The sequence below is a fragment of the Coregonus lavaretus genome, assembly GCF_964263955.1.
Source record: "Coregonus lavaretus genome assembly, contig: HAP1_SCAFFOLD_1253, whole genome shotgun sequence".
Lineage (NCBI taxonomy): Eukaryota > Metazoa > Chordata > Actinopteri > Salmoniformes > Salmonidae > Coregonus > Coregonus lavaretus.
In genome coordinates, this window is record NW_028163192.1 from 7,704 (window position 1) to 19,772 (window position 12,069).

Below are 12,069 nucleotides of genomic sequence, written 5' to 3' on the forward strand. Positions count from 1 at the left end.
CCTAAATATTCAACATTTTCTTGACAGTCAATGCCAGTGTATTCTATGGCTGCCCTAAGTACATGCCTTTGTCTGTCTCCTCAGTCTGGAAGGGTGACTCGGCTGATGGATAGAAATGATGATGGGGTGATCTCATCCTCCAACTCTGATGACATCTCTATCTACTCCTTCACTGACTGTGAATCTGAGGTAAGACAGTTGTACACCATGTCTTTGTTGAGTGACATCACTGTAAGGAGAATAGTCTCTGACTAGTTGACTCTGATACCCAGTCTGATGATGAGGATCATGAAAGGAGGACACCACTGCTGAAAGTGAAGGATGAGGAGGATGGAAAGGTGACAAGGCTTAAAGTGAGGGATATAGTAGAGGACGACGATCTTTCTCTCCACTCCTTCGATGAGTCAGACTTTCTGGTATGTTCTGCAGCATGTATTTGAGTAACTCTTTGACTGAATGTGGAGAATGGACTATGACCAACTAGCTCTCTGACACACAGTGTGATAATGGCAATGATGCCTCTGCTGAGGACAGTCCAGGGCCTTCAAAGGAACCACTGAGAAAAGGGGCTTCACTGAAGGACCCTCGACTGGTAGGCTCTTACGTGTGTGTGTGTGTGTGTGTGTGTGTTAGTGGTGCGCGGGTCAGCTGTTTGTTCAACCGAACCCACCCGCAATTGCTAATAACCCATCCGCAACCGCCCGACTATATGTGATAAAGTGAAAATCTGAGGCCCGCACCTGACCCTAACCCGCAAATATAGAACACCGTCAGAACGATTTCTTAGCAGGGGGTGCAGGATTTTTTTGTGCCTAGTTTGGATATGTTTCTGCTTATAATTTCCAACATTTTGGTAGGCTATTTGTTAGTCAACTTGTCTATAATTAGATAGAAGACTAAATAAACCAAAAACTTTTAGGGATCAAGAAGAAAATGCAATAACTTAAGATCAAAAGGGAAACATTTTCTGTGCAAAATTTCCAAATGACATCAGTTTGACGGGTTGAAAACGACCAGACATGTTTCTGATAAGATTTCAGTTTGGCTTGGATGCACATTTTATGTGGTTGAAATATTATCAGCTTTTATGATGCTGATAAAGCAGTCCCTAGCTGCGCATTTGCATTCCCTCAAGATGCTGAAAGAAATCATATTTCTCCACTGCTGTTCCCGAGTCAAAATAAAGCCTACATTTGGTGTAGCCTATCATTTTACTGCAAGAAATGCTTAATTCTGCAGGAGTTAATATTAAGACTGTGAGAGGTTAAAGATCTACAGTCAGTGTCCAGATTTCAGTTTCCATCTAACTCATCTGAACAGTAGGCTGTTTGTTCCCTTGACGTGCCATAGGCCTATTTGAATCCCCCTCTTGTGACTGTCGAATTTCTATAGTGCCTCACAATCATCAAACATAACATAGGCACTGCCATCATCCTCTTTTAACACTTCACCAAATATTTTCCAAACATTACTTTTCTGGCCGTCCCTTCTTTATTTTCAACTTTCCATTTAGTAGCTTTTCTCTTATTGAATTAAAGCGTTTGGTGATTGGTGTGTAGTCTATCTGGCGCGCGTCAAGTTATGCCCTAAAGTTTAGGCTTACACACTAATGCCAAATAGCCTATAGATATAACTTGCACAATAATTATACATTTATGGATTTTTTAATGTATTGTTTTCTGTTTATTCAACAATATTTCATGACCCTAAATCCCCCGCCCTGTGGATATAACCGCAGGACTTCTGGTTATGAGTCAACCCGCGCATCACTAGTGTGTGTCACATCTCAATTGTTTGACCCGATGTCTGTACATATTATTGTGGCCAAACCCAACATCCCTCTCCCTGCCTCTGTGAGTGCCCTGAAGAAGGTGTCACGCCAGATGGAGGTGGTCCCTTCTGTCCGGCCCTGCAGGCAGCAGCTGGACAAGAAGACACAGTGGACCAACACCAATGAGGAGAGCCTGAGGAGAATTAAAGAAAACCTGGCCTCCATAGAGCTTGACCTGGAGGAAGGCCTGAAGACGGTCAATGACGGTCTGGACATCAACCAAGAGAGGCAGAAGAAGAATGAGGGATGCTTCAGAGCCTGGATTGAGAAGTGGATGGGGAGGAGGAAGGATGAAAGACTGAGGGATGAAGATGTGAATAGGGAAGACAATGGGAGGAGGGGCGAGGAGTTGAGGGCACTGATCCAAGTGATGAAGAGAAACTGCAGCAAAATGAGATCTTGAGGCAGTAGACCTGGACAGTTGGCTGAATGACTTGGAAAGGTTGAAAGTGGCTTTCAAGAAATGCACTGGAGAGATGGCCGAAATGGTAGAGAGCATGGCAGAAATGAAGACCAGCATAGCAAAGAAGTATGAAGTCCAGCGCTTTGTAAGTTACTCTTACTTATTGAGTGTAGTCATGTATCTAATGTATTTATAGATTAGTTATACAGTATATCTAGAGATTGTGTATAACATAGCACTGTCCTGACAGTTTGTTTGTTGTTTCTGGTATTACAGAGCCCAGGGAAAGTCTCTGGTCCTGTGCCTGGCCAGACTTGCCTTTCTCCTCTTGTGACCTCAGCACCCTGGACCCTGGCTGAAGCCCTACGGGCCCTGCCCTCTCCAGAGGATGTCCCAAAGCCTCTGACTCCTCCCAGCCCTGTCCCTGTCATTGTTGCTCCGCCTGCTGTGGAGTACTTACCATACCACCACAGCCCTCGCCTGGCCCCAATCACCAACCTGAGCGAGAACGGTAGGAAGCTGCTCCAGAAAATGTCAGGAGTGGCCCCACAGGTGAGAGGAAATACAGAAAGCCCTTGCCTGGCCCCCATCACCAATACAGGAAGCCCTCGCCTGGCCCCCATCACCAACCTGAGTGAGAACAGCAGGAAGCTGCTCCAGGAAATGGCGCAGAAAATGACAGGAGTGTACCCACAGGTGAGAGGAAACAGGAAGGGGATATTGGCCATATGTCCTACAGTATATCATAACTCTAGATATCGTAGCTCAAGAGTAGAAAATAGCCATAAGCTTATATTACTTTATCTCCTTGTCCAAAATATTCAGGAAGGGAAGGTCAAAAGGAAAAAGGGCAAGGCAAAAAAGCGAGTGAAGCAAGAGCAGGCTAGTAACATGAAGCAGGTGGAAAATGTTGGAGAAAGTAAGGAGGACAAGAAAGAGGAAAATAAGAGTCTGAGGAAGAGGTGAGGAAATAGAAGAAGGAGAAGTAGAACATAACAAGGGCATTTTTGAGATTTATAGAAATAGAATGAGGTAGAGAATTATAGAAATAGAATGAGGTAGCAGAGAAAGAGCAGCTATCTGATGTGTAAGTGAAAACTACTATTTATTGTCCTGTTTGATTGACAGGTTTCTCCAGTGGCTGCTGCCCAAACTTAGATGTTTGAATAAATAATGGCCATCTACTACTACAACACACACATACACAGATATTTTGAGTATTGCTTACTCCTCCAATACACACAGAAACTTAATTTCAGACACAGGAACTATGTTTAGAAAAATACACATATTGGTCTCGTTCTAATATTTTGAGACATGCACTATTCTTTAAAATAAAAAAACTACAAAAAATGTTTGAAATATGCATTTTCAATAAAGCTTTTGAAATTGCAATTATTTGTGTCAGACTGTTTTTTTGTTCTTCATTAATTACAGCAAGGGAACAATTATTGTAGTGACATTACATGACATGTTATGTACCAGTGGGTGTTTTATATTCTGCTGTCCTGCACTGGATCCCACTGTAGGTGGCAGTAGTGCACAAAATAGTTGGTTTGCTCACCAGAAACCCAACCAGGCAGAGAGACTATTGTTACCATGCAACGAGCAGATGCTTCAGTGCAGGGTTGCCATGTCCGCAGTTTTGCTAACATTTGGGCTACTTTGAAAACGATGTCGCGGGGGGTAAACATGGCATTTCTTCAAACAAAACATATTTTTCACTGTGACCTGCTGCTGACTACCAGGCAGTGAGCAGGCAGGTTGTTACTGAATGAGCAGTAGGAAGGGGGAGGGCCGTGTTCATTCAAAAATCATGTCAAACACTATTATTGCAACTTATTATGTGAGTTGTTAAGCATATTTTTACTCCTGAACTTATTTAGGCTTGCCATAACAAATGGGTTGAATACATATTGACTCAAGACATTTCAGCTTTTCATTTTTTATAGCTTTCTAAACATTTCTAAAAACATAATTCCACTTTGACATTATGGGGTGTTGTGTGTAGGTCAGTGACAGAAAATCTCAATTTATTCCATTTTAAATTCAGGCTGTAACACAACAAAATGTGGGTGTGAATACTTCCTGAAGGCACAGTACATGTACAAGCTTTGAGGGTTTTTTGAAAGAGAAAATCCATCATTATTGTGTGCCTACTGTAAATATGGCTGCCACTTGTCTTTTCCTAGGAATGCTCGGAACATGGCGCGGGATGTGCAGAATTCCTTCTATGACATCGTTGAGGAGGTGGGAGGTCTCACACACACACAGGCTGTGGCTTACATCAAGAAGCTGATGACCAAGGGCCGCTACTCTCAGGACGTGTGGAGCTAAGGAAGATTAAGTTAACGTTACAGCACACCCTCACAACCCCATATGTTAACCTATTTCTTTCGGGTGGAGGGTGAGTGGTAACGGAAAACAGTTTTAAACTGTTTTTGGAGGTAACGTGTCAGCACATAATCACTAAATGGAAAGACGTATGAATGAATGTTTGTTGTACTTATTGTCTTGTTGTGTAATCTTACTGACAGCATTTTGTAGAGACTCGTGCTGAGAGGTAGTGCAATTCATTCAAGATTGGTTGGGAATGGGCTCATACTCCAAATCGACCCCTAACCCCCAGGCCTTTCATGTACACTGAACAAAATATAAACGCAACATGTAAAGTGTTGGTCCCATGTTTCATGAGCTGAAATAAAAGATCCCAGACATTTTCCATCCACACAAAAAGCTTATTTCTCTCAAATTTTGTGCACGTGTAACCACGCCAGCCCAGGACCTCCACATCCGGCTCCTTCACCTGTGGGATCGTCTGAGACCAACCACCCGGACAGCTGATGAATCTGTGGGTTTGCACAACAGAATAATTTCTGCACAAACTGTCAGTAACCGTCTCAGGGAAGCTAATCTGCATGCTCGTCGTCCTCACCAGGGTCTTGACCTGACTGCAGTTTGGCGTCGTAACTGACTTCTGTGGGCAAATGCTCACCTTCGATAGCAACTGGCATGCTGGAGAAGTGTGCTCTTCACGGATGAATCCCGGTTTCAACTGTACCAGGTAGAAGTCAGCGTGTATGGCGCCATGTGGGCGAGCGGTTTGCTGATGTCAACATTGTGGACAGAGTGCCCCGTGGTGGTGGGGTTATGGTATGGACAGGCATAAGCTACGGACAATGAACACAATTGCATTTTAAATCGATGGCAATTTGAATGCACAGAGATACCGTGACGAGATCCTGAGGCCCATTGTCGTGCCATTCATCCGCCACCATCACCTCACGTTTCAGCACAATAATGCACGGCCCCATGTCACAAGGATCTGTTCACAATTTCTGGAAGCTGAAAATGTCCCAGTTCTTCCATGGCCTGCATACTCACCAGACATGTCACTGATTGAGCATGTTTGGGATGCTCTGGATTGACGTGTACGACAGCGTGTTCCATATCTGAATTCCCAGTCATGTGAAATCCATAGATTAGGGCCTAATTTATTCATTTCAATTGACTGATTTCCTTATATGAACTGTAACTCAGTAAAATCTTTGAAATAGTTGCATGTTGCGTTTATATTTTTGTTCAGTGTAGATTTGGTCCACGCGCTCCTTTTAAGGTTATGGAACATTTTGGAATAAACCAATAGATTTTTTTATAAAATAGAGTGCAGACCTTCATTGTTTCCCATCAGATTAGAAAAATTGGAGATATTATACATTGAATGTTACACATCGTTTTTGTAAGTGAAACTAGGCGCAAACAGAGGTGATTATGATATGAAATATTGCCTCTGGACGTTTATCATGCTGTGAAGATCCCCACAAGGCGATAAAAAAAGTAATATATTGTAAATTAACTCCTGAAATGTCTACGGCATTGAAAGCATTCTATATTTGCATCTTTAAATGTATTTACAAGTTCAACATGGCTGCCTATTCAGATGCACGAAGGTTGTGTAAATACAGAGAGCAGTGCAAGATTAGTCAAATATGCATACTAGTAGCACATTCATATTGTACCATGTACTGTACAATTCCTACATTTAAATTGCAGTAACTGTTTAGTCATTGAGCCTTGTTCTTCATCGGTTCATTAAACGAAAAGGTTGTAGATTAAATGGTGGTTTACTGTAAAAATGCCCAGGTGTTTTTTTCTCATGCTCTCCCACTGTAAGGCTTAGTACCGACTAGTTATGTTTAGCTGGACACTACCACGGCATTTAGGCAATGCAATATGTGTTGTATTGTATGTGCACTTGCAGTACAACATGAATACATCTATTAACTGTCATTTATGTGTGTTCTGATAATCACTAATTCTGGGATATGTATATGTAAGAACTTTATCTAGTTTTATTTTCTTATGCTGATGGTTGAAAGCCTAAATACAAAATATTTACTTCAATTTTCTGAGGTTCTGTAACCGTATGAAATAGAATCAAGTGGATGATATACGGGTGATGTTCAGCAGTCTATCATTTTAGCACGTCATTTTGTGTTTCTTTTAATAGAGAAACCCTCAACTATTGTAGTGATACAGAATCAAATATGGTATGGTACATGTTGTCATTTAAATAAGAAATGTGCCTTTTTAAAATTGACCTGTGTTACATGACTCTTACCACTTGATCCAGTTTTATATGCAAAATAGCTATTTGTATATAAACAGTAACTTTAAAGCATGCATTTGTAAAGAAATAATAAATGGAGATCATTGATTTGCTTTATTTAGTCTTGGTTGTCATTTATGGCTTCTCTTTACTGTGCACGACTAGTTAATTTTCCAAAGATTACATCGTAATCTGCCCTTGTAGCCCACACTCTTGATCACCTCACCCACTTGTCCCCTGCTTCTGAATTTCCAAAATTTTTGAACGATGCATTGCAAAACAAACTGAATGTAATGGATCTAATTTAGTGGTGAGTGGATGCTATTTTGTATTTTATTCTAAGAACACAGATACCTTAAAAGAAAGGTAGGTGCGTGGATCAGAAAACCAAACAGTATCTGGTGTGACCACCATTTCCCTCAAGCAGCACGACACATATCCTTCGCATTGAGTGTATCAGGCTGTTGATTGTGGCCTGTGGAATGTTGTGTCACTCTTCAACAGCTGTGCGAAGTTGCTGTTCATTGCTTGCCCATATCATAACCCCACCGCCACCATTGGGCACTCTGCTGGTCCTGGGGTGGCGTGGTTACACGTGGTCTGCGGTTGTGAGGCCGGTTGGACGTACTGCCAAATTCTCTAAAACGACGTTGGAGTCTGCTTATGGTACAGAAATGAATTTTAAATTCTCTCGCAACATCTCTGGTGGACATTTCTGCAGTCAGCATGCCAATTGCACGCTTCCTCAAAACTTGAGACATATGTAGCATTGTGTTGTGTGACAAAACTGCACATTTTAGAGTGGCTCTTTTATTGTCCCCAGCACAAGAAGCACCTGTGTAATGATCAAGCTGTTAAATCAGCTTCTTGATATGCTACACCTGTCAGGTGGATGGATTATCTTGGCAAAGGACAAATGCTCACTAACAGAGATTTAAACAAATTTGTATACAAAATTAGAGAAAGAAGCTTTTTGTACGTTTGGAAAATTTCTGGGATCTTTTATTTCAGCTCATGAAACATGGGACCAACACTTTACATGTTGCATTTATATTTTGTTAAGTGTAGTTAAGGGGGAAAAACTGATAATACATTAGTGTGATAAAAATGTTTAGTTTGAACTAAAAACTGTTCTGGTTTACTAAGGGTTTTGAAAAACGTTGTTTTAATCTAGGTTGTATAAATCAAGAGTACCAAGAGATTTGTCTACCGTATGTGTAAAAAAACACAAAGTACAAAACACACAAGCCAAAAGGAGTGGTCTTACAATCAACTGACAAGCAAACCCTTTATTGCATTGATTTGACCTTGAACATTCAGAGCCTGCTTGTATATTAAAACCAAAAACATCAGTGAAGAAAAAGTGGACCTTCAAGTACTGCCTCAAAACACTTGTCCAAGCATATTACATCTCAATGTATAACATGAGACAGAAAACACATTGAATGACAACTATGGGCTCGATTAAATCCGTATCGCCGTAGTTCAGAGCTATAGCGGCTTATAACCACACTGACATTTGTATTTTTTTAATGTTATTAGTTATACCAAGAGTTGACGTTTTTACAAGGATTGTGATTGCTGAAAATAGCACGCTTGAAATGTAAATGTAATTTCCGGTCTTCGCGAACATTGCCTTTACATTTCAATCGAGCTATAGCGAGTTTTGCCGTTACGGATTGAAGTCATCAATCTGTCAGTGAAGACACAGGTGCTCCTGGGTGAACCATCACAGATTCTGGCAGTGACTCCGGCATCTTTGCTGTGAAACTCTGGGGGGCACTGACAGACACAGACAGTGGACTGAGGTGGGAATGTTGAGAATGTGGATGTTGAGCCACTGGAGCCCAGTGACTGCTGGTTTGAGAGGCAGATGCATGCCCATGACTGAGTCCATGGCCGAAGCTGTGTTCGTGACTATGTCCATAACCTTGGCTGTGGCTGCAGCTGTGTCCATGTTCGTGACTATGTCCGTGACTTGGCCCAAAGCTATGCTTGAGGCCATATCCATGGTTGTGTCCGTAATAACCTGAGAGCTGAACAGGGCTCCCCTGTGTATAGTAGGAGTGGGCCCAGCCTTCAAATGTCTTTGGTGTGGTCTCGGTAGCCTGTAGGTTGGAGGTAAAGGACACTGGAGCGTAGGCTTGGACTGGGTAGGAGCCTGGGGTTGGAATCATTCTGCAATCAATGAGAACGTGGACAGAATTCAGAGAGCCTATCTATACCAGTAATTCTCTATCTAATCATGGGGGACCACTAGGTGCCTATTGTACAGTATTCAATTACAGCTGAGGATCATCAATTATAACTGCACCTCATTATACTGTAGTACATTATGTGCTCTGGCTTGCACACAGCAATTGTTATTTAATGACCTCTTGTCTTGTCTGATAAATGATATGTCTGGTGCTTTCTTAGTACTCACGGTGGGTGGACCGTCTTCCTTCTCTCCTCTGTTGATGCAGGGACATACAGGACACCAATGTTCCTCAGCAGCCTGAAAGGCATCTTCTTGTCCAGCACTGATGCCCTGGCATCGGACATGTCCAGAAGTGAGAGCCAGCCCTTTCCGTCTGTTTCACCAGTGCAAGTTAAGGAGAATGTGTGACGCAGTGATGCAATATTTTTTCTAAACAAACATGCCATAATGTTCAGCAGCAGGATTCATATACAACACCTATAACCTATTACCACTTAACTACACTACTAAGCACACTTATAAAGCTGTGACATACTGCAGAGGAGTGTATCAGTTATTTTGAACCACAATGAGGTTGGAGTAAGGATACAGATCCCCCCTGCGATGATGGCGATGGCATTGCAAAGGAAGACAGTGTGTGGGACCAAAAGTGTTATGATGAACAGAAACAGCCAGGGCAGGGCTAACATGGGTACAGTGACCCCGAAAAGAAAGCCCTTAACCATACGGGAGTGCACTGTGGCCATACCCATAAGGGAGAGGGACACTGGAATGAACCCCTCCACCTGGTTCTGGGCAGATGCACCAAACAGTAGCAGACCCAGTATGGTGTACAACACCCCTGTGCTGATAGAGAGCAGCAGAAACATGAGGAGGAACCGAACAGTGCCCACACTCTTCTCAATGCCTCCACAGAGGGGCACCAGAACCCCAATACTGAGGAGTAGCTGGGTCACTGTCTTGTGGTGGAAGGAGTATGTGATGAGCTTGTGCACTGCAAAGGAAGAGGAAAGGATTAAAACATAAATGATAGGGTTGACAGACATAAGCTACACTGGTGTGTTGTGCTGTAGCCTACTGCTGTAGCCTACTGGCACCATCTGTTACATTAGCTATAAGTTTTAATAATAATAATAATGTGGTCCTCTGTAGCTCAGCTGGTAGAGCACGGCGCTTGAAACGCCAAGGTAGTTGGTTCGATCCCCGGGACCACCCATACACAAAAAAATGTATGCACGCATGACTGTAAGTCGCTTTGGATAAAAGCGTCTGCTAAATGGCATATTATTATTATTATTATTATTATTATTATTATTATTATAATAATATGCCATTCAGCAGACGCTTTTATCCAAAGCGACTTACAGTCATGCGTGCATACATTTTTGTGTATGGGTGGTCCCGGGGATCGAACCCACTATCTTGGCGTTACAAGAGCCGTGCTCTACCAGCTGAGCTACAGAGGACCACCATTCTAGCAAGCTAGCTAACGTTACAACACTCTCATACAAAGTAGCTACTGAGCATATATAACTGTTGATTCACTCAGACCCTCCTAGCTAACTTACCATGCCCATTGCCAAAAACTGTCGTTCCAAGACTGAAGACATCCTCTGATAAACCGAAATATGTAGTGACAGTAAACAAAACAAATGATACTATAATGACAGCAACAATACCACTCGTGAGCCTGAACTCAGGAGTAAAACTCTTGAACCTCTGAACCATATGTTTTAAAATTATTCGGGATATCATTTTGATGACCAATGCATATTTGTCAAACTAGTACTTGGATAATCAAGCACAATAATCAATCAACTTTTCCTCCAATATTGCGCAACACTTTAGCCAGATTGTAGGTAGCTAGCTAGCTAGAGGTTCCCACTAGATAACACAGCCACAAAGTACAAATAGGCTATATCGTAAAAATTAATGAAAACAAAAATAGGCTTTTTGGTCTTAATTTAAGGTTGGGCATAAGGTTAGCAGTGTGGTTAAGTTTAAAATCAGAGTTTAAGAAGATGAATTGTAGAAATAGGCGGGCAAGCTTGCTAAGCAAAAACAAATGTACTGGACTTCCGCATTTGGATTCGTCACAACCACAAAGTTGCTCAACTGTTGCTCAGATCATCAAGTGCTGCATTTGAAGACACTGCCACCTGCTGACATGTGCCTCAAATGTGATGATCAAAGAGTCCTCTACAGCCATTTCAGTTAGATAGCTAGATAGATTTTATTTGACAGTTATAAATTACGACCAGGGGGAGATACCACCAGTCCAGTCCCATACAAGCCTTTCCTGTGACGTATTATGCGCGCCCATAAAACTGTGACCTATTGTGACGTAACCAAGCATAAATTCACTACATAAACTGTGTTCAGCTTTGATATCATCAGTACAATCGCTTTCTTCAGTCAGGTTGTTTCAGGTGCATAGTCTGCCCTAGCTGACACTGTGCAGAGAATAAATACTACGATTGGAAACGGTTGGATAGACCCGTCCTTGGAATTTAGAACGTCTGGTAGGCTCTTACATTCTTTGGTCCCAAATGGCACCCTGTAGTGTACTACTTTTGACCTGTGCCTATTGGGCTCAGGTCAAAATAAGTGCAATATATGGGCACTGGGGTGCCATTTGGGACATGTTTATGCGTGTATGTGCCAGGATATGTTTTGTGCCAATCAATTGATGGAAATGTATCCCTCAGAAAGCAAGATGAATCATAATGATGAGAGAATCAAAAGAGCTTTAAGGCGCCGCCCTTATGTGGTAAATATCAAATATATATATATATTTAAAAAATCTTCTGTTTTTGTTATCACCTTTTAAATGGAGTGTTGTGTTGACAGTTGAATCCAGTGAGGGTGAACACCCCTGATTCTGTGATGTGGCCAACCGGCAAAGTGCGCAGAAGGCCAAGGCCTGTAAGTCAAATCTGACCTGAAAACAATAACACATAAACATTAGTTATGCTGCATGTACAAACTGCAGTTATCACAGTAAAAGCAAGTGCAGATATCCCTCC

General features: G+C 42.0%; 1 protein-coding gene and 1 long non-coding RNA gene across 2 annotated transcripts; one reads left to right on the top strand and one right to left on the bottom strand.

The window, feature by feature from the left end:
• The first annotated feature begins 2,805 nt into the window (after window positions 1-2,805).
• LOC311118403 lies at window positions 2,806-6,960 on the top strand. The gene is made up of 2 exons (XR_014611806.1): window positions 2,806-2,930; window positions 4,427-6,960. It is a non-coding gene; the product is annotated as an uncharacterized lncRNA (long non-coding RNA).
• Window positions 6,961-8,117: 1,157 nt separating this feature from the next.
• LOC311118406 (rhomboid domain-containing protein 2-like) lies at window positions 8,118-11,074 on the bottom strand. The gene is made up of 4 exons (XM_084193209.1): window positions 10,612-11,074; window positions 9,633-10,037; window positions 9,269-9,416; window positions 8,118-9,021 (listed from the first exon to the last, which is right to left on the bottom strand). The coding sequence occupies exons 1-4, from the start codon at window positions 10,796-10,798 to the stop codon at window positions 8,532-8,534; spliced, it is 1,230 nt and encodes a 409-aa protein (XP_084049335.1). The 5' UTR covers window positions 10,799-11,074; the 3' UTR covers window positions 8,118-8,531.
• Between the last annotated feature and the right edge of the window lie 995 nt (window positions 11,075-12,069).

Coding starts and splice junctions, on each gene's coding strand:
- LOC311118406 (XM_084193209.1), bottom strand. CDS start 10,798: ATGATATCCCGAATAATTTTAAAACATATGGTTCAGAGGTTCAAGAGT. Junction 10,038..10,611: donor AGTTTTTGGCAATGGGCATG/GTAAGTTAGCTA, acceptor CTTCCTTTGCAG/TGCACAAGCTCATCACATAC. Junction 9,417..9,632: donor CATCATCGCAGGGGGGATCT/GTATCCTTACTC, acceptor CTGGTGAAACAG/ACGGAAAGGGCTGGCTCTCA.